The 23,018-nt window shown below is 39.2% G+C and overlaps 1 protein-coding gene across 6 annotated transcripts in view; it reads right to left on the bottom strand.

The window, feature by feature from the left end:
• shakB (shaking B) overlaps window positions 1-20,109 on the bottom strand; it is a 139,086-nt gene extending 118,977 nt beyond the window's left edge. The window contains exons 1-3 of one of the 6 annotated variants that reach the window (XM_065476869.1): window positions 19,457-19,585; window positions 11,593-11,633; window positions 1,550-1,813 (exon numbers count right to left, since the gene is read on the bottom strand). In XM_065476869.1, the coding sequence (XP_065332941.1) occupies window positions 1,550-1,798 (249 nt within the window). In that variant the 5' untranslated portion in view covers window positions 1,799-1,813; window positions 11,593-11,633; window positions 19,457-19,585. Of the gene's footprint in view, window positions 1-1,549; window positions 1,814-5,280; window positions 5,303-5,351; window positions 5,807-11,258; window positions 11,634-19,456; window positions 19,630-20,015 lie in introns of those variants that run through there. The other 5 variants (XM_065476867.1, XM_065476868.1, XM_065476865.1 and 2 more) reach the window with 5 other exon arrangements.
• Between the last annotated feature and the right edge of the window lie 2,909 nt (window positions 20,110-23,018).

A 23,018-nucleotide genomic window follows, 5' to 3' on the forward strand; every position in this document is an offset into this window, starting at 1 on the left:
AGTTTGCACACTCCTCCTGAATTTGCAAATTCTACTCAGTTGGTTAGAAAATAATGTATTTCTGGTGATAAAATGGTATTTTTTATTTTAAAAGGAATTATTCTGCAAAATATTTGTTGGGAATGCATAAACTAGTCCCTAAGGATTAATTTGAACCCAAATTTGATTTAATTAGCTCCGTAAATTTCTTAGAGAAGTGGCTGCAAAAGTGTCTCCTTACTTGAAATCCTATTTTATTTCCCAACAAAGAGTTTCCCTGAAAGGTTTCATGCACTGTTGCACAGATCTCAACGAGAGGAATCGAAATCTGCCGAGAAAATGTGGTCAAGCCGTGGAAATTTCGGAGAAAATTGGAAAATTTTGAATTTTTACTGTAACAAAGGTCCTTTATTTCTCGTTTGTTTTTTCCGGGTGGAAGGTAGATATCTCAGCTGTCAAACGCTCGATCGAGTGCACGCAATTAATCTCTTAGTTGGCAGCCGCGTCTAATTCAAAACACTGACAGGCTGCTTTGCATTGAGCGTGATCTCTGTAAATCAGGCGCTAAAAATAGCCGGCCATTTTACCTCCACCGCGGCGACAAGGACGCGCTTTTAAGAAGACATTTCTTTCTCGGACGCAGCCAATCGTTAAAATTAACAGCGATAACAAGGCTTTTAAAAATTATTTTCTCAGCCGCGAGATCAAAGCAGCTTTTTTAACGCATTTATTTATCTCGCGGCGTTTCAACCCGCGACTCGAAATATTACGCGCTTCTGCGGCTTTTTCAAACGAGAGAAAAGGCAACTTTTAGAAGCGAGTAAATATTTATTATGCGTCGTGGCTTTCTTCGGAAATGGAACCGAATTGCCCGCGGCTGATGATAAATTGAGCAGGCTTCTCGGAATATAAATAGGAAAAAAATTGAAAGTAATGTTTGTATCAATTCTGATCGACTGATTTTGGTTTTTAGCCCTTTTAAAGCGGAAATAAATCCGATTTTAGAGCAGGAAAAGCGCCTAAAACCTGAAAGACCGTCTTTGACGAAGTTTTTGAGCTCACCAATCGATTCCTGAGGTTCGAATTATGTATAATTGATATTTTTGACGGCCAAAAAGTGCAGCGCGACGTGCGATTTTTTTCCCGCCAAAACAATTTTAACGTATTTTTGAGGACTGCGCATGCGTCAGAGCTGACCGGAAGTGACAAAGAATTAATTCATACAGGCGGTCTCTCTGCAAGAGCGCAAACCAGCTCTGACGCATGCGCATTTCTCGCATATACGTTCAAATTGTTTTGGCGGGAAAACAGTTCGCACGTCGCGCTGCACTTTTTGGTAGGAAAAAGATCAATTATACCTAATTCGACCCTCAGGAATCGATTGGTGGGCTCAGAAACTTCGACCAAGACCGTCTTTTAAGGTTTCCATCGCAGGAACTCTTCATAACCAACTTCCAGAACGAGAACGGGGGCCACTATTCTCTAATTTTAATTTTCCTTGTCATCCTTTAGTAATTCATTCCTAAAACAAAATTCCCATCCAAAAAATACAATCTCTCCATGCACTGACCTTTCTCAGGGCGGATGGAATGCTGTAGGTGGAGTGTATCCAGCAGTAAGTGTTGAACACATCTGGTGGGATGTCCTTTGTGTGCAGGCACTCGATGGGGTTGCCGACGTACTGGCGGGTGGTGACCGCGAGGCACGCGGCCAGCAAGAACGCGGGTGTCGCCCGGCAGTGCAGACTGAACACCCAGTTACACGTGTGCGCCCTGCTCGCCTTGGTGAGCCCGTGGATGGTGCGGAAAAGCTCGAGCATGTTCTGCAAACATATCTGCAACAAGGAAGGTCCGTCAGCGGCCGAGCCCGCACCACCCAACCTCCCTCCGAGGCCGAACGACGCCCGACAACCCCGAAAACCACCAACGACTGCGTTTGAAAAAATTGAAGTTTACTAATAAGAGGGGAGTATGAAAAGGAGATGAAGTACTATAATCAATCCAAGGGGAGGGGGTGCTGCTAGATTCAAGTTTGGATGCGTACCATTCATGAAACTTTTCTAATTCAAACTAGGGATGGGATTCCAATCGATTTTTGATAAATATTTGATAGGTACTTGGGCAAAATGTTTAAACTCTATTCTAAACCCTCTTCTAACGGATAATTTTGAATATGGCGTCCTTGCAGAGTACTTAGAGGGACCTTTCTGGTGAATTTATAAAAATTAAATCGAGGCAAGACCTTTCATGCTTTTAAATTTAATATTTTAAACATTAATTCACATCTAAACACGACAAGAATTATCCTGCTTGGCCGCCATCTTGTTACTACAGTTCTTTATCTAATTCTAACGAATTTTTTAACAAATCGATTATTTTCCCATCCCTTCTTCGCCTACAATACAGCCGATGATGATTAATTCGGCCATGATTTCCTAAACTACTGTCTAATCAAGATTAATTTAATAAATATACCATCGTTGTTGGCTGGGGCCGTGCGTTTTTACAAAAACACGAATTATTTGAAACCAATTATCTCATTCCCGCTCAGTCGAAGGCCTCGGAGGAATCTTGGGGGTCGTGGAGGGTTAGGGGTGGCGGCGCACCGGCGTCTAAAACGGTTTGTCTGCTTGATTAGACGCCGGAGCGCGCGAGAGGCAAGGTCATTTCTGTTATTGTTAGATATTGCACTGTGCACAGTCATGCCGATGAGTGCTAATTAGCTCGGCGAAACGAGACACAAAGCTGCGAGAACAATTGAGACAGCGGCTGTCTAGAGATCAAAAAAGCTGCGCCACTCGGGGCGTGTGAATAAAAACAAAACACAAGAAGTGTCTCGTTTGGCCGGCTCGAGCATGCAGTTAATATATATTCTGACTTGATATATAGTAGTAGATAGTTATATATAAATTCAGCAACACGATTTGCAAACACACAAGTGCATAGTTGCAGTAAGTAAGATAAAGATCAAAGTCATAATAATAATGCTTTCTGATATGTATATATATATATCGCAAAAATTATGGTAGTCCGACACTGGTATACTTTGTTATGTTCAGGACTCTGTAACAATCTCGATCAAATAAGCCAACACTCTGTCAGATAGATAACCATGCTAGCAGTTAATTATATTTTTACCGCTGCTGAGTACCCCGTCAGGGAATTGGGTGTGTATGTGTGAAAACAAGGCGAGAGACAATAATAATAAATAGAGACAAGGGATTTTTGTCGCAACAACCAGGGTGGAAAACAAATATCGATCAATGTGATGAAGAACGAAGGCTGCGAAAAGCGCGAATTTCATTTTCTCGCGGTTTTCAGCCTCCTGTGCAGCAAAAAAATAAGATTCAAAGCCTAGCGAACGGTCAATTTTGGCGGGAAAGCGTCTAGAGCTCTGATTGGCTGATCTAGGAGGTGGGGAGTAAGGAAAGCAGGAGGAGTACACCAGTTGTATAAGACTTTAAGGTTTGAAGCCGCCAATAACAGATGGCGCCACCGTATACTTTCGTAATAAATTTAATTTTAATTAACTTCCGCTGCGATTTCAGACTCAATTCTGCTAATATGCATTCTTCACTTAATTTATTTTCTTTTGACGTGCTGAAAACCAAAATCAGTCCAGCCATTTGATGGAGAACCGTTGGAAAAAATTTTGTATTTCAAAAAATAGGTTTTTACGATTCTACGGCGATTTGCTGAACCGATTTTGGTTTTTAGCACGTCAAAAGAAATAATATGAAGTGAAGAAGGCACAGTGGAAGAATTGAGTCTGAAATCACAGCGGAAGTGCCTTTAAATTCAATTTATATCGAAAGCATACGGTGACGCCATCTGTTGGCTTATGCAACTGGTCTATTAGCCAATCAGAGCATTTCTAAAATTGAACGTTCAACAAGGCGTAATAAAATAAACAAATCTGAGAGTCCCATATCACAGAGGTGTGTGTCAAACTACGCTAGAAGCATCAAAGAGTATATATAATATAATATACACGCCTATGGACTGCCGTGTTTGCAACAACGGTAAATAAATAAATGATTCTGAAGGCACGGCCTATACAAAACGTGTGTACGCAGCACCATTCACGAGTTGAGATCGCCGCAGGTGGTGCATAGTTTTCTACCATACGCTACGGATTACAGGTGGCACCACAAGCTGTTTGCAAAATCACACCAGCAGACGCAGACAACGGGGCGGGAGAAAAGCAGCCGAGAGATTTGCGTGCTCAACTTTCTCTCTCTCTTTTGTATGTACTCACTCGCTGCGGCAGCGAGCCACTTTCCACCCCGACCAGGGGGTGCAATATAAAGCGTTATGTCGCGCCCCGGTGAAAAATTAAAGCGAATTATACAACGCACACAAAAGGGAGATAATATTCTGCACGCGTGTGTGAAAGAGAGTGCCGCAGAGAGAAATGCCAAAAAGCAGGGGAATTTTTCACTCACGCGGATATTAATTTTGCGGAGGGACGGATAAAAAACGAGAAAAAATACCCCAGGTGCCAATCCACCGGGATTCCACCAGGATTCCACCTAGATCCACGGGGATTGGCAAATGAGGTAATTAAACCGGAAAGAAAGTAAATATTGGAAACCGGATTTACAAATAACTTTGGTTTTGATTTTAAAAAAACCTAGAAAAACTGCCCCAGGTGCCAATCCGCCGGGATTCCACCAGGATTCCACCGGGATTTGCAACTGGGATAATTAAACCGGAAAGAAAGTAAATTTTGGAGACTGAAGATTTTTTTAAAATAGGCTTACTGAAGAAACGAAACCCAAAGCAAAAGAAAATAAATGTTATTTTTTTAATTAAAGAGAATGTCGATACTGCAAAATCCTGGAAAATGCTTTTTGCCAATGCATAAACTCATCCTTTAGGATTCAGTTGAGGCCAAAATTGACCTTGGAAGCGACGTAAATTGGATAAAAAAAACTAGAATTACCCCAGGTGCCAATCCACCGGAATTCCAGCAAGATTCCAGCAGGACTCTACCGGGATGCATCCTAGATCCACCGGGATTGGCAAATGAGGAAATTAAAACATAAAGAAAGGGAATTTTGGACACAGGATTTACAGAAAACTTTGGTTTGGATTAAAAAAAACACCTAGAAAAATTACGCCAGGTGCCAATCCACCGTGATTTCACCAGGATTCCACCTAGATCCACCGGGATTGGCAAATGGGGAAATTAAACCATAAAGAAAGTAAATTTAGGACTCTGAGGATTTTTTTACTGCAAAATACAAAACAAACACTGTGTTAGCACAAAACCCAAAGCAAAAGAAAGAAACAAAATTACCTTTCATTAACAAACCGGCTGGGGTGTGACTTTAATTTGAATATTTTCTCTCTGTTTTAAATGAAAAATACCCTCGGGCGAGTAAATTTTCCGGCTGAGGCTGAGGCAGCGGTGGAAACCTTGGTGGTGGTGACCGTGTGATGATATTTTTCAACGATCATCGCGCGCGCGAGAACATATTAGTGGGAAGCAGGAGGGCAAGGATCGAATTTCGGATTTGCTGATGATAAACAATTTATGAAATGAACTGTCATCTCGGAAAGAAAATTTCGCGGACTAGGCTCAACTCAAACAACAACAAACACACTGCTATACGGATGAGTGAGCGTGAAAATGAAGTTAAGGAATAAGCAGCAGTCGGGGGAGTAAACAAAGTGGACGAGGTGCACGGAAGGAAAACTAAAACTAACGCGCGGGCCGCGAAGAGAACGAAAGACAAGCACAGTCATCGCTCTGCCCCGTTCCCCATTTATAAGGCTTTCTTTATTGTGTATGCGTATATACGCGCGCGTTTTGTGTGTGTGTGTGCGTGTGTGAGTGTATTAATAGCCACGCGGCCGACCGGCGCTAGCGCAGTCGAAAATGCACTCGCAACTAACAAAAGGGGTGCGGAGAGGGAGCAGCGCAACATGCCGCTTCCACCAGGGTTCGACACATAAATAAAACAATAATTTAATCGCTAATAGACGCCATTTTGGCGTTTTCTGACCGGCGGGAAACCAACGGAAGCTCAAAGTTAGACCCCGTTGATTTAATTAAAATAATTAAAAAATTCATGTGTCAAAACCTAGCTGCTTTCGAGTCTGAATCACAGAATGGGCCGCAATCATGGATGGACTGCACGCATGAGTGATCAACAGGTACGACACACATTCATCCATTCGGAATTAAGAAGAGAATATAAAGAGGGATAAAAATATTTCGTGCAGAAGTTAGTTAATGAGAGAAAGAGAGTTGGAAGAAAATAAAACGCATTCACACGCATGCAGCTATTATGTGTGTGTGAGAGTTGTTGTCGGGCGGAGAGAAAGAAGAGCAGCGGCAGCAGCGATTTGGGTGCGGGCCAAGCGCCAAAGAGAAAAATGGCCATTGTTTGTTGTTCCGTCGGCTTCGGCTTAATGAATTTTTGCTCTCTCCTCTTTCTCTCTTTCTCGGCGGGTAATCTGAGACGCGCGAATTCGCCGGACGACGCCAAAGTGATATGTAATGGCCGACAAAAGATGTGTGAAATGTAAATACGACGCCGGCCACAAAGGAAAACATACTCGGAGAAATCCGAGCTGCGGACGCTTTACACGCAGACTCACCAAAGCAGATAAACTGTTTTATTTTATGTCCAGGAGAATAGTTTGGCTCAAATGTGCCTAATTAAAGCAGAAAATAGAATTTGGAAAGGGGGTGTGGCCCTAGTAAATTATTAAAAATGGTTTAACAGTGAAATTTAGCTCCCGCGAATTTTAAAAAGGGGGCGTAACCTACTAATTAACCGTTTTCCATCGATTAAACAATAAAAATCCGTTTTTATTGTTTTTAAAATCACAATTCGTGCTCATTCGACGTCCCAAAGATCACACAGGAGCAGCTCCACCGTGAAAAAACAGGCTCTGATGATTTTTCGGGCGCTGACTCGGCTGTCTGTGCGCGGCTCATTGTGCGGTGTGCCAAGAAAGGCTGCCGAAGACAATAAACAAAATGGTCTGGGGCGAAGAATGAAAAGAGTGAATAAAAGTGTCGTTAGCCGCGTGGCGGTGGCAGCGGCGGCGGCCGTGTGAGTGTCAATGGACCATTTTTCTCTCAATCGCGAGACGGGCGCTTCCGTACTCATCATTTATTTAGCACTTGATCACGATCGATTAATCTTTTGCTCAAAGATCGAGTCGTCCGAAAACGGGGAAAAAGCCAGGGAGAGATAGAGCAGAGCCGGAGGGGCCAATTTACATTCTTTTGTGCCGGCGTGACACTAATGAGGCCCCGGGCCAAATAAATCACGCGCCTAAACATAGCGTGACCGCCGCCGAATCCAAATTCGCCAGAAAGAAGTAGCTGTTGCGAAAGCTCGCTGCTGCTGCACACAAAGCCCGCAACACTGCTGTGCATATACATAAAGGCAGGCGAAATTGGCAACTGCCCTTCTTTTGTCGAGTGCCGCGGCCCCGCAGTGAGTGAAGAAATTCCTCCCAGCGACGAGGGTGCAAGACAACTTTTTCCCACAGCCGTGCTCGGAATTTCGAATACGCTTTTATCGTGCCGTGACAATAGAAAATAGAGGCATAGGAAATTTAATTTCAACACGGTTCATTATTGAATATTTAATTTTCTCAAACTAAAATCAATCAGCACATTGAATATTTTTGTTGTTATGTCTTTAAAAACAGCTGATTAGCACGTTAATTGACGAATCAACCGTACGATGGCATATCAGGCTGATGGAAATGGAACAAAATTCGCGGGAATTAAACTATTAGGTTGGCACGCCCCTTTTTCGATGCTTCTGATTGGCCGCTGGACTGTCTCCTGATTGGCCTCCATTATTTCGACGCCATCTTGGCTTCTGACCGGCAAAGAATCAACACAGATTGCAACCCGGTCCCCGGTGGGAATTTCGACTGCGCAGAAGGTTTTGATTCGGTTCACGCATGCGCAGTGAAGAGTTTTAGCCTCCCTGTGAGATGAAGAAGCGATCTGAACATACTGCGCATGCTTAAGATGCGCATACGTTTACTGCGCAGCTTCAAAATGAGCGAATTTTTCATGTTGACTGATATTTTTGTTATTCTTTCTTTACTAACAGCTGATTAGCCCGGTAATTGGAGAATCGATCGTTAGATGGCACACCAGAACAATGGAAATGTAAAAAATTCAAGGGAATTAAATTATCAGGTCGGCACGCCCCTTTTTTGACGCTTCTGATTGGCTACTGGACTGTCTCCTGATTGGCCTTCACTTTTTAGACGCCATATTGACCTCTGACCGGCAAAGAACCAACACAGATCGCAACCAGGCCCACGGTGGACTTAAGAAAAAATTTTAAATTCTATATAGTTTTCATTTTAAAACAGAAAATTGAGAAAATATGCAAGAGAAAGGGTGAGATGTGAACTTAAAGACATTTAAATCATTTTTTTCATAGTTTCACATAATTAATTTTTAAATAGGGTTTCTTATAGCCTAGAAGAAATTTAGAAATTTAAATTGATTTAATTGTAAAAACTTTGCTAATATTAAATATTAAAATTTAAATCATTTAAAATAAATATTTCTGCAAAAACCTGCCTTTGTTAATACGTTGAGGATCGAGAATTTAAATTTATTTAATCGTGAAGAGCCAAAACTGGAAAATAGAATTGATAAAAATAAATTTTATTTCTTCTTCTAATTAATTTGAGAATTTTTTGTTGGGTCTAGTTTCCACTTAATTAATTTCAGCACCCTCAAAACTCCTTTAGTTCTCAAGGGGTGCTCAAGAAAAATTGATTGTTGTGCGGAAATTGCATTTTAGATGAGTAGAAGGGGAAAAGGTTTGAGCAAAATTAAGGCGTTTGAATTAAAATTTATTAAATAAATTATCAATGCTGAATTTTACTCATTTAAAATAATTTAAATTAGGTTGGGACAGTAATTTAAACAAATTTAAAAATTAAACCAGCTGTTTAATGAATTTATAATTAAAATCGTGGACAGTATCTAATTTTTTTTCAATTTCTTGAGTTGCATTTTACTGCTTTGGCATGGTCGAGTGTTGTGTGCGCGGCGGGGCAGCTCTCGGTGCAAATTGCCAAAATATTTTGGCATGCGAGCAACGAGAAGATTAACATAAATCGCGCGCGGCGGTCTCTCCGACTGAGAAAGGGCAGCTCCCAAAAGGCAGGCAGGCAGGCAAAAAGCCATAAAGCGTAGCTCTGGTGTACTGGCCGGCGCGAAGCGAAATTACCAACAGTTTGATTGTCCGGTAATGTTTGTTGCGCTTGGACTTGGACCAAATGGACGCGGCGCTGCTGGGCTGCTGGGCGCCGCGCCGGCATTAAAAATGCATAAAATCGCGATTATCGAACGGCTGTGTCGATTTTCTGCGCTCGTAAAAAAAAGCGTATGGCAACATGGCTATTGACGCGAGTTATTAAAAGAAAGAAAGGAAGGAAGGGGATGCTCTCTTTCTTTTCTCTCTCGACTGCTATGGCTTTGAATATCATACGCGCGAGTGCAGAGAGGGTGAAAAGGGGTGATAATGGCAGCGTGTGTGTGTGCGGCGCAGAGGGTGCACCCCCTCTGCCGCCGCTCGAACGAGGTTCGTCCGCTCTGGATCATCCGGCGCGCGGCTTTTGAGTGTGTGAGTGAGTGAGTGAGTGAGTGTGTGAGCAAGAGAAAGAGAGAGAGAGAGAGAGGCACGAAAACACGTGTGTGCAGTGTGAAGAGAGCCAACAGAAAGAAAAAGGGTCGTGTGTGCAGAAGAACACTGTGCAAACAGCATAACACCGCTTTTGACGTGGAGAAATTTGCTCTGACAAGAGCGGAAAATATTAAAGATGAATTTAAATAGTGGAAAATCGATTGAAAAATTGTTTTGAAGTAGTAAATTAAAAGAAAAATTGTTAATAATGACTAAATTTAAAAAAATCGATGTTTTTCTAATTTTATTAATTTTTTTCACCGGGGGCCGGATTGACATGACGCGCAAATATGGCGTCTGGTAGAGTACGGTGGGAAATTTAAATGTTTTTGTTGTTATTAACAGCTGATTATCCCGGTAATTGGCGAATCGACCGTTACATTGCACATCAGGCTAATGAAAATGTAACAAAATGCGCAGGAATGAAATTATTAGGTTGGCACGCCTCTTTATTGACGCTTCTGATTGGTCTCTGGACTGTCTCCTGATTGGCCGCCATTATTTCAACGCCATTTAGACTTCTGACCGGCGGGAAACCAACAGAAATCGCAATCCGGGCCCCGGTGGGAATTTTGACTGCGCAGAAGGTTTTTTTTCAGTTCACGCATGCGCAGTGATGAGTTTCAGCCTCCTTGTGAGATGAGGAAGCGATCTGTACATACTGCGCATGCTTAAGATGCGCACAAGTTTACTGCGCAGCTTCAAAATGGGCCAATATTCAAACAACTATAAATTTCGACGCCATATTGACTTCTGACCGGCGGGAAAAATTATAAATCGCAACCTGGACCCCGGTATTTTCATCTTTTGAATATTTTATCGTATTTTCCAAGTGATTAATGCTGAAATTCCACGAAAGAAAATTAAAATTCGGTGAAAATTGATTTTCAAGAGCCAAAGCGATAAAAAATTTCAATTTCTCCACGCCAAACAGATGAATATGAAAGAGTCAGATTTTTTATTATAAAAAGGATGAGAGAAGTTTTTACAATCTACACACTAGGCATATATATTTATATAAGAATGAAGAACGCCCGTCGCACGAAGATAATGAGGAAAGAAAGAAAGAAAGGGAAGGGGTTATATATTGTCTCGTGCAGGGCATGCTTTAGAGGAGTGTGTGTTTAAGTTGGCTGGAACTCGGGGGCCTCTTTCTGCTTTTAAAAGTACACTGTTGTTTTAATTAAAAGGAAAAAGACACGTGCGGATAACCCGTGCAGGCAAAGGAAGAAAAGAAAAGAACCACTCGAGCATTTTTAATTTTGTTTTCTTTTATTAATTTCAACACAAATACACAAACATGCAGCATGCATAAAGAGCCATGCACAAGAGACACAATTATATATACATTTAATCAACGATAAATAATTAATTAATAACTCCACATCAGCAGCAGCATGGCAGCATCGATCTGAGGACAATTTAACCGGACACGCCTCCCGGAGGTGGGCGTAACCCCGCAGCATTGGGCGTCTCGGGTTAAATTGTCCTCGGCATCGATCAATCAATCAATCAGAAAATGGCTGTTTAGTGACTAAAGATAGATAGAGATAGATAGAGAGATTGCGTGGAAATAATCAAGAGATCTCACATCAAGTGATTCATCATCTTTCCTGATGGTGTTTTGGTGTGTAAGCTCCTGCTTTTGTCAATTTTGTGCAAAAACATTCTCGATAGCTCGGTGCTGATTGCAAAAACGGCTCGTTGAGCAAAAAAGCGCTTATTCGTCTGCCCAAAAATCACCGCCATTGATACAAAGCTGGCATCATCATCATCATCATCATCTCATTACCAAAATCCATTCATGATTCTTTCTCAGTTTGTTTTTCGACTGCGGTATCTTTTTTCATTTTCTTTCTTTCATTGTGGTTCGAGTCGCGGGACATGGGACATTGAGAAATTCAGCAAGCAAATTAGTAACGAACATCTTGCGGTGTGTAGGTGCGAATAGTGCCGGTGGTGCGAGCTGAAAGTGGCCAAGGAAGTCACAATTATTCATTTGCTTCTCTCGTCTGTGTACGAAAAAGTAGTGTGGAATATATAAAAGATAAAAGCAACCAAAGAAAGTTCGCGGGTTCGACCCTCGGCTCGGCTCGGCGCGAGTCGCACCGCGCGTATAATCAGCCCCGTATATTCGTTGTTGCGTTTCGCGCGGACGGACGCCGGACGCACGTCGACACCTGTGGCTCTCCTTCAAACGGCTGTCGTAAATTTGATCGCGGTTTATTTTCGCGTCAATTCGGATTCGAGAGGCAACGATGCCGGTCAAGGAACCACTGCACATTTCAAACGGTCACAATACGGTTTTTTAATATCCTCGAAGACGAAAAGTCTGTTTAAGGATGGTCAATAAATCGATTTTTGCTCTTTTAGTCGGTAAATTATTGGTTTAAGTGCCATTTTGTTTTAAACAATAATTGATTTTCACCTAAACATTGAAAAATGACTGAAATTTAAAAGTTTTTTTATGTCTTTTGGATTTTCTGTGAATATTAGAAACCCCTGGAAATGGGGGCGTGGCTCCCCAGGAAATTAAAAACGCGCGGGAAATCATCCAGTTTGACATTTGTCTTAGTTTCTTAGTTAAATTACTGACTAAACTTTAAATTTAATGATTTAGAAGACAAAATATCTATATTGAAAATCCTTAAAAACTCATTTGATGAGCTAAAAGTCATAGAGGTCAGGTATAAATTGAATAAAAATTATTTTTCCGCATCCATAAATTGATCAAAGTATAATATTGATTTAAAAGAATTAATTAAAAATTTAAATTGTAGGATTTTAGTCTGGAAAAGCCTATAGATTAGTAAAAAATAGTTAATTAGGTTAATTATTGGCAAAAGAAAATATATTTTCGTTTTTAAAGAATTTTAAAAATTAATTTTACTTTTATTTTTTCTTATAGTCTGTAATAAATCAATTAAAAGATGTTCAGTGCTTTATTTATTTTGCCAAAAGTGCCATTTTGTTCCTCTTACTTTATAGAAAGTAATTAAAATTCGTCTAAACCTCAAATGACTAATTTTCATTTTAGTTTTAAAATTTTTAATTTGAAAAACGCCTATTGGATTATCTGTGAATAAAGGAACCATTAAGAGAGGGCGTAACTCCCGGAAATTTTGAAATGGGGGCGTAGTTGCCAGGAAAATAGAAAAGAAGGCGTGACACGTGTTCCAAAAGCGCGGGAAAATTTGAATTTCGATTAACTGCTTTTTAAAACAATATAATATGTTTTGAAAATCCTTGAAAACATGTTTGAAGGGCAAAAAGGTACAGCAACCACGTAAAAAGTGTACCATAATCAGTTTTTCACTTCCCTTAATTTACCAGTTGCATAAATCCTAAGTGTTCGAAGCCGCCAACAGATGGCGCCACCGTAGACTTTCGGTTTTAAGGCATTTCCGCTGCGATTTCAGACTCAATCGAGCTACTGTGCATTCTTCAATTAATTTGCTATTTTTTGACGTGCTGAAAACCAAAATCGGTTCAGCCAATCGCCGTAGAATCGTGAAAAACTATTTTTTGAAATAAAAAAATCTTTTCCAACGTTTCTACGGCGAATGGCTGAACCGATTTTGGTTTTCAGCACGTCAAAAATAATCAAATTAATTAAAAAAAGTAAAACAGCTAGATTGAGTCTGAAATCGCAGCGGAAATGCCTTAAAACCGCTTGAAACAAAAATTTTAAGAAAGTCTGTGGTTGCGCCATCTGTTGGCGGCTTCAATAACTAAGGGTTTATGCAACTGGTCAATTGATCAAACTATTTTTAAATTTAAATTGAGGGATTTTAGGGATTTTTTCGGCCTACACATGGATTACGGAGTTGATTCTAGGATAATTAAATTGTTTTTAAAAGTAAATTAAGCATTTTTCTCTCAAATATTCTTTGAATTTTGTTTAATAACTCAATAAACTGTAAGTTTCTCCAGTTTTCAAAGGAAAAAAAATGAAATTTCGAGAGCAAAATATTGAATTTACGGTATACAGGAATTTAATAATTTTTTATCAATACAACTGTCCATAAAGAACGAAATTTTGCCTATTGACCTAGTTAGAAAAAAGGAACTTGTTAATGACGTATCAAAATTGGAGCAGAAAGCGCTGCTCTCTTGTTTACCCTCGCGAGTAGCGGCTGTCAGCAGCGAATCAGTGATAGGCCAATTTCCGCCTGTCAATCGGCTCGAGACTCTCTCTCTCTCTTTGGAGGGAAAGAGAGCGGCACAAAAGTTTAGGAAAAATTTATCTACCACTTAACAATTCAGCTGCTTTTATTTGGACGTGCTGAGCGATGCGGACGCAAACAATAGGTTGCGTTCGCGTTTCGCGGAAGCAGGTTAATAAATTCTCCGAACGCAGTCAAACAAACCGCGTGTTACTGTCTGCTACTGGAAGAAGGCAAGACACAAAAGAAACTCAACTAAATTTACCTTTTTATTTGATTTTCTTTTAAATTGGAGAGGAAAAATTAATAATTTAAAAAGAAGAGTTGATTTACGAATAAATTAAATTATTTTTTGGTATTTAAAGGTTGAAATGTTCAGACGGATTTTGTGCGAAATTAGTAAATTTGAGAAAAATTTGCTCAGTAGGAAAAACACTGGAAATTTAATCAGCTTTCTGAATTTGGGCAGTTTTTGACGGTACTATCAACTGCTGAATTTTAATCAGGCCAAACACACACCCCTTTCGAAAATCTGCAATTTTTGAAAATATAAAAAATAAATTTCAAGACCAAAATCACTATTTTTTATCTTCTCCCAATTAAATTTTCATAATTTTTCTCACCCCGGAAGAGCTCAATTAATTTCCTTTGCTTAAAAAAGGGGGCGTAACCGGTAAAATTCGAATAATTGGAATTTTTGTTCAAATTGAAATAAATAAATACGAAAAACCGCTCAGAATCGTGATATAATTCCAAATAGTAGGAGGAAAAGGGCAAAAAGCGAGTGTTATCAGATCGAGACCGTTGTTTACTGGCAAGGAAATGGGCAATTGGCATATCAGCGAGTGCTGTGCAGTGGAGAAATCCGGTCCAGCGTCTGCGAGCGATAAGCGCCGGCACTAGAGAAAGCAGAGATCTCTGTCGTGGACTCGAGACGCCTACTCAATTGGATTGTTGTTGTTGTTTCTCCACTCACGGCAGGCCCAGCGAGCCCGATAATAGGACAACAACGTGCTGATTCATCTGCGAAGCCGCTTCTTTTCGCTCACAGACAGAATTAACAATTAAAAAAGGTATTTTTTAGGAATAAAATCGTTATTAAAATTAGAGTAAACATAAATTGATAAATGAAGGGTCTAAAATTATCTACATTAAATTTCCAACAACTTTTACATGCTAAAAAACGTTCTAGGTCAAAGTTCAAGGTCACTAAAATTTTAATAAAGATTTTAAGAAATTCCTGCACATTGAAGGGAACTAAAAATTTTATTTTTGAGATAGCCAAAATGTGCTTAATTTAATTAAAAATAAATGCACTAAAAATAGTGACTCTAGTTTTTGGATTTTTTGAGAAATCCAAATTTGAATTTTGAAAAACGTGATTTTTTTTCCACCCCAAAATTAGAATTTAATTGAAATTAGACTACTTTCTTAAACATTTCGGTCAGATTTTAAATGGTAAAATTTTTAAGGGGGTTGAAATCAACCCTCATCCCCCAGGGGGTGAGTTTTGCTCAATTTCTGGGAATATGACCGTCATTGGTGTCAATTCCTATGTTTTTCACTCTTAAAAAAACAAATCTGAAGTCGATTTTACGTTTAAATTGCTCCTAATTGACCTATTTGAAAGTATTAGAGCATTCCCGGCAGGTTTTTGTGTTCAAAAATATTTTTTTAAAATTTAAAATGAAAGAAAAGGCGGGAAATTTTATGCAACCTGTAAGGAAGAACTGCTGGGCGGCACAGTTTCCTTCAGAAATCAAGGGGAAAGGGTTTTAAATTTGTAAAAAAATTATTTTTACGTTTTCCTGTTTTATTTTTTTATTTTAAATGCAAACCAGGGTAATGGCGGCAATTCAATTGGCGATTAGACGGCATGCACGCGCTGCTCGTTTGCGGGTCTTCGACGATTAACGCGCGGCAAATGAGCGCATGCAGCAGTATAATCACTTTATCGGCTTAGCTGTTTGTTTTTTGTTTTGCTCCAATCGTGCGAGTGAAGAGAAAAGGAAATAAATAAATCTCTTGGTGCGTGCCACGCTCACTCACTTTTAAACTAATTAAATATGGAGCACTTGACGAGCAGGATCTACGCCACGCGGCGGTGTAATTATTTTAATTCGCGCGCGGGCGGGCGAAAGCAGTGCGGCTCGTAAAACGCCACTTTCGCCTCCCTCGCCGCCGCCGCTTTTTTATAATTATGCAAAAACAGCAGGCTCGCGGACCCGCGGACGTGAGGCCAAAACAAAACCGATTTGTTTTGGTTTATTTCACAGTGTGGAAAATAATGCGGCTTTTGGTTTTTTTCAAATGGAAATGGTTGCAATTTAAATCTCACACGAGAACATTTTTGAGTTAAATATTTATTTTTTAATTTTAAAACACCTGCAAAGGACGAAAGTGAGATTTATAATTTGTTAAAATTAAGGGACGCATGAGTATCAATTTCTTTCTCTCTTAATGATTTTAAATTTTAAAAAATTATGAGTTATCTTTTTTATTAGATTTAAAAATTAAAATTAAATGATATAACTCGATTATTTATAGATATTTTGCCTCTACGGTTCATTTAATTGACTTCTCGACGCCATAAAAAATTCTGTTTCTCTAAAAAACATCGAAAAAAAATTATTTGTTAAATTTTCCTTACAATAAAAACCCTGTTCATCCCCAAAAAAGATGACTAAACTAAAAACAACCAACTTTATAAATAGGGCTGTGAATTTAGACGCGGTTTCGGTTATTTTTAGACTATTTTAGTCAATATTTTTCAATTTAGACTCTTTTAGACGATTTCATTTATTTAATTTTGTGATTTACGGTGGAATTTGATCTGTAACCCCATGATTTTCTTGCAAAAGACACGTGGCGTCGTGTTATTTCTTTTTGCCTCAAACTTTCTAAATAGCAGCGTCGCGCGCATTAAAAAAAGGAATTTTTTTTGAATTTTTACAACCTCGAATCTCGGCTTCTAATTATCAGAATTGCAAAAACTGCATACCATTCAACTCATTTCAACCTTCCCTAGTTAGCCAAAGTGACTTGAGGGTGATAAACCCTCATCCCCCTTCCACCCCATGTATTAAAGTAACGAGAAAAATCGCGTCGTTTTGCACTTTTAGCAAATTTAATCACTGTTAAAAATGCTCTTAAATTGAAAAAATCTACCCCAAAACCCATTGGCTCTCTAGAGGGGGTTGAGACGAGTCGAACGGTGTGCAGTTTTAGCCATTCTGACAATTAAAACCCGAGATTTAGCGATCGAAATGTTGGCAAAAATGCGAAAGATTTTTTTTTTGCAAATATTGTCACTGCCAAATCTTTGGTTTTAAGCGTCAGAATTGCAAAAACTAGCCACCATTAGACACAGACACATCTCAACGTACCCTAAATAGCTGAAGGGTTTAAAGGGTGCTAATTATCCACCCCTTCAACCCCCTTGCTAAAATTCTCGCAGCAAATTTGTCCTCAGATGCACTCTTTCGCGGGTTTTAAAATATTTTAGCAATTAGTGAGTGGGGGTAGACACCCCCTAAGCCCTTCAGCTCGTTAGGGAAAGTCGAGACGAGTCTAACGGTGGGGAGTTTTTGAATTTTTTATTATTAGAAGCCGAGATTTGGAGTTGCAAAAATCACGATATTTGAAAATTTTGAAAAAAGTTGAAGGCCACAAATAGTAATTATTGTTTCATATTTAATTAAATAATATCATTTTCAAGAATTTTTACCATGAAATAGTCAGAATAGTCGGTTTTAAGACGGTTTTGGAACTTTTGGAAAATTTCATATTTTGTTCTAACAGCACAAAATTGCATAATTAGTGCTTATTTGATGGTTCCGCTTTAATTTGAAGCTCAGAAAAATATTCAACCGCCTATGTATAAACATAAAAAGGCGAAAACTGAATAAATGTTCAATTTAATTTTAAATTACGAAAAGAATTATTTCCTTTTTTAAACAACCGTTTAATTTCCTTTTAAAAAAATGTAGACCACAAGTATGAATATAAAATCTAGCTGGACATTTGGCCGAGTTGATGAAAAAGCGGTTTGACAGGTCGTTATATCCGTGAGAGCATTGTCAGCGGCGATTTTCACTCTCTGCGCGCGCGGTGGCGGCGGCGGCAACGGCAGCTCATTGACCGGCCGGACATGTGTGCAAATGTGCAGTGGGAATTGGTGTAAAAAGTATAAGCGCGGCCTTGACCCGTTCCATCGCCCGCCCGCCCGCTCGCCAACCCGCCCGCCTGCACAGAGAATGAAGCAACCGCGCAAACCACACACAAAGGCAGTCAGCGGGTCACAGGTCATCCGTCCATCGCTGCCTCTCGCAGGTCAAAAATACGACCACGTGGCCTAAAATTTTGTTATTTTCTTAAAAGGGCTGTATTTTTCGTTTAATAAATGGAGCAAAAAAGACGAAACAGTAATTTAAATTAATTTCAAACATTTTTATAATTTTTTCCGAACTATTTTTTGCAAGAGGAATGTGTTTAAAGAACAGAATGAGATCGAAATTGATGGATTTCACATTTAAATGGTCCGAAAAATCCTTGAAATTCAAGAAAATATTTTAATTAGTCTCAGAAAAAATTCAGAAAATTTATTTCTTGAATTCCATGACCAAGAATTGCGTTTTTAAATTAATCACAATTTATTCCAAGGCAAAAGGAGGATGTAAAAGGTAAAAATTTAAAGAAATTGTTAAGAATAATTTTCTAAATATTTGAAACTGCAATTAGAACAGTGCAAAACACTTAAAAAATAATTAGAAATAATTTATTTTTGATTGGAAACGTTTTCCTGAGGTTTCTGGCCGAATAAAAATTATTTCCTCTCCAGAAAATGATTAAAATTGAAGGCGGGAGGCAGCAACTCTTCAAAACGGTCCAGGAATTCCCCAAAAAATCAGCAGAATTTTAAATCTCGGCTCTGAAAAATCAGGAAATTAATTTCTTGCAATTTAGAAAATCAGAAGAACATTAATTTTCACTCCAAATAAATTAATTGTAATTATTTTGACAAGAAAGGAAATAAACAGCCGTGTTTATTAATCAGACTGACGTGTTTTTAATTTATTTTTAATTAAAACCGCGGAGTTGAAGGAGAGCAGCGGCGTGTCACGTGTTCACAGAAGCGAAAAAAATGCGATTCGCCTGGGGAGAGATTAAGAAAATAAAGTTTGACCCTTTTAAAATCAATTTTTGCCCCGTCGAACGGGGTCAGGGGCGCAGACCCCCGCGAAGGGCCCGGCGACGGGCCCGCGGGGCGCCGCTGGCGACTCATGCGCGGTGGCGCTCGTGTTTGTTTTGGGCCGGAGCGACGCCTCCGGCGGCGCACGGGGGCCGGGGACGGGCCCCTGGCGGCCCCGGGGGGCGCGCCGCGATCGGAACGGGGGCACCGCGTGAATCGGGGGTGCGGGCAGGGGCTGATTTTCGGTGGGGTGCGAGCCGCGTTGCCGAGGGCGACCCCGGCCGCGCGCGTATCGATTTTACGCGCAAGTGGGCGAACGGAACGAAACAACGAAAACAAGACGGAGAAGAAAGCTAGAATTCAACGAGATGTAATATCGAACAGGGGGCTGCCTGGCGTGGGGGGCGGTAAGGGGGGCCGGGGGGCTCGTACCTGGTCTTCTTCATCGTTCAACTCTTTCTCCTTAACCAGCCGATCTCTGGGCTCCCTGTTCCTGCGCCCCCGCGGGATGCGCTTCTTCTTCTTCTCCTTGTCCTCTTCCTTGCCCATTGTTGGCGGCCGCTTCTTCGATTGTTGTGTTTACGCACTCAGCTGCTCTGCAGAAGCGGGACACCCCCGCCGCGTCCAAAAAGAAACGGCTGGCTGGCTGGCAGGCGCGCTCCGTGTCCGCGTTCGTTCGCTCGTTCGTTCGTTGCAGATAAAGTGTGTGTGTGTGTGTGTGTGCCGAGCAGAATTGATGTGACGTCAAAACCCCTATACAAAGGGGGCGTGTCTTATACACACACTCACAGCGGTCCGTGTGCCGTCCCGACAATTCCGAATTTTAACAAATTAAATATTAAATAAATAAATGAATCCCCGGAGCCGTGAAATTAAAATTTAGGGGAGGGGCGAATTAACAAAATATTATCGATTAATCGGTTAGTCTCGACATCGGCAAACACGGTTAATTTAAATGATAAATAATCGTTTTGCACCCCGAAAAACGTACCTTACTCGGCGTTCATTTGTGAAGCTCGTGTGCAGGCAGCGCGAGAGACAAAAGAAACACGCGTCCTATATCGCAGGCCGCCACCAGGGAGACTAGCTGCTGCACGCCCGAAGAGGGGAACCAGCGGCCACACGTGGTACTCTCTCTCTCTCTCTCTCGAGCTGCGAGGTGAGAGAGGGTGGCGGCGGCGGTGACGACGACGGTGTTGCGGCGACCAAAATAACAACAACCGCCGCCGCCGCCGCTCGCCGCTTTTGCACCGAGATTCCAATCAATTATCGCGTATTTATTCCGGTCATCTGCATAATTATTATTGGCGCCGCGGTCGATCTGCGGGAGAATTTTTACGAGCAGCCAATTTCGGACGCGATTATCGCACCGCCGCGCGAGCGCGCGCGCGCGCCCCCGACGCCTATCGCTCTTTTCAATGGGCCATCGAGCCGGAGTAATTCATCATCAACCAATTTCTATTTTAAAATAATTCAAAAATTGCGAGAAATTAATATCCTGATTTTTTAAAGAGCCAAGTTTCAAAAATTGAATTAAAAACACGTCAGTCTGATTAATCAACACAGCTGTTTATTTCTTTTCTTTTCAAAATAATTACAAATTTATTTGGAGTGAAAATTAATGTTCTTCTGATTTTATAAATTCCAAGAAATTAATTTCCTGATTTTTCCACAGCCGAGGTTAAAAATTCTACTGATTTTTTCGGGAATTTCTGGACCATTTTGAAGAATAAATTGCCTCTCGCCTTCAATTTTAATCATTTTCTGGAGAGGAAATAATTTTTATTCGGCCAGAAACCTTAGGAAAACGTGTCCCGTCAAAAGGAAATTATTTCTAAATATTTTTTAAGTGATTTGCACTGTTCTAATTGCAGTTTTAAATTTTTAGAAAATTCTTCTATACATTTTTTTGTAATTTGTGTCCTAATTTCTGTAAATTTTTACCATTTACATCCTCCTTTTGCCTTGGAATAAATTGTGATTAATTAAAAAATGCAATTCTTGGTCATGGAATTCAAGGAATAAATTTCTGAATTTTTTCTGAGACGAATTAAAAGAATTTATATATATTTGAGGATTTTTTGGAACATTTAAGTATGAAAACCATCAATTTTGGTCTCATTCTGTTCTCTTAACACATTCTTCTTGCAAAAAATGGTTTGGAAAAAATTAGAAAAATGTATGGAATTAATTTTAATTATTTTTAAAAAATTAAAGTTAAAGATAATCAATTTTCCCTTATTTTTCGTCTATTTTCTGGAGAGGAAATAATTTTTATTCGGCCAGAAACCTTAGGAAAACGTGTCCCGTCAAAAGGAAATTATTTCTAAATATTTTTTTAGTGGTTTGCACTGTTCAAATTTCAGCTTAAAATATTTAGAAAATTCTTCTTTATAATTTTTGAAATTTGTGTTCTAATTTCTGTAATTTTTTACCATTTACATCCTCCTTTTTGCCTTCGAGTAAATTGTTATTAGTTAAAAATTGCAATTTTTGGTCATGGAATTCAAGAAATAAATTTTCTTAGTTTTTTTAAATTTCTTAATATTTGAGATTTTTTTACATTTAAATGTTAAAACCATTAATTTTGGTATTTCTTTAAACTTTTCTCTTGCAAAAATGGTTCGGAATGAATTAGAAAAATGTTTGGAATTAATTTTACTTATCTTTAAAGCGCCGCCGTCTAAATTTAAATTGTTTTCCAAGTTAGAAATTATCGGGAATTGACGTATTTGTTTATTTTGCTTTATTGAATAATTTTCTAAAAAAAAACACATTTAATCGGCGTGGAGTTAAAAAATTTCCAATTACGCGTGCGTGCAAATTTATGTCTTTTAATTTTTTGCTTGTGAAATTTACCAACGATTTATTTATCTTTAAAATTATCTTTACATCTTCCTTCCATTGAAAAAATTGTGAAGTAAAAAAATTACATGGATTTCAAGAGATTGCTATTCTGAATTTTTTTAAAGAGAGACTGAATAATAATTTTCTAGATTTAAATAAGTAATTAATGGGTTTTTACAAGCAATAAAAACTCTTTGTAAATGTCTCACTAAAATCTTGATAAAATTTAATTTGTTTAAGAGGCTGACAGTTTTCTAAAATTAGAAAAGAATTAAAATATATAACGAAGAGTTGTTAATTTGAAGAATAAATATTAAGTGGATATTTTTGTTTAATATTTCATGACTTTGTTTATTAAGAATTGAAAAAATTATTTAACAAAATTTCCCAGTTACGTCTGTATGAACCAATTTTGTCTTTTAATTTATTATTTGTGAAATTTAGCAACAGTTAATTTTTTTCAAATGTTTGCCCTAATGAAATCATCACTGGGAAATAAATAAATTTATTTTATAAACGCTTTTTTGTTTGGATTTAATGCCACTCGTCACGATTTATCGAGTGGTGAACAAATTTTGAGGAAAAATTCACCAAATTGTCAAATAAATCGTGCTTTTACAGTAGGGAACAATGCTCTACAATTTAAACGTCAACCGTTGCTTCTATTAATTGTAAAAATTGCGCTTAAATCCTTTGAAAAGCGCAAAATTAAATTTAAAAAAAATAAAAATCAAATCTTCGAACTGTTTTAATCGTTTTAAATTATTTTTCATATCATTTGGGAAAAAATTGAACTAAAAAATGCTAATTTAAAACCCTTTCTTTACGTTTTGATTGAAAAAAATGATAAATTTTCATTCAAAAATCTTAAGGCATGTAGAATTTTTTTACTCTTCTCATTTTGTGGATAAATCTCGACAGATTTGCTCTCAAACTGTCAAGATTTTTTCCCGTTCGCTCGGCAATTTAGGTAAACGACTGAGGAAACTCTGCGCGAAGGAGGCTTTCAATCACCTCCGGCGTTTTTCCCCGTTTCTGCAGATTGTACCACAGTCTATAATATGTTATCGATCGGTGCAAAAACGCGCGGCTCTAATTATTGGCAAAAGGTCTGCGCTCTGCAGCAAATAGCACGCACGCTGAACTT

Source organism: Cloeon dipterum, chromosome 1, assembly GCF_949628265.1.
Source record: "Cloeon dipterum chromosome 1, ieCloDipt1.1, whole genome shotgun sequence".
NCBI lineage: Eukaryota > Metazoa > Arthropoda > Insecta > Ephemeroptera > Baetidae > Cloeon > Cloeon dipterum.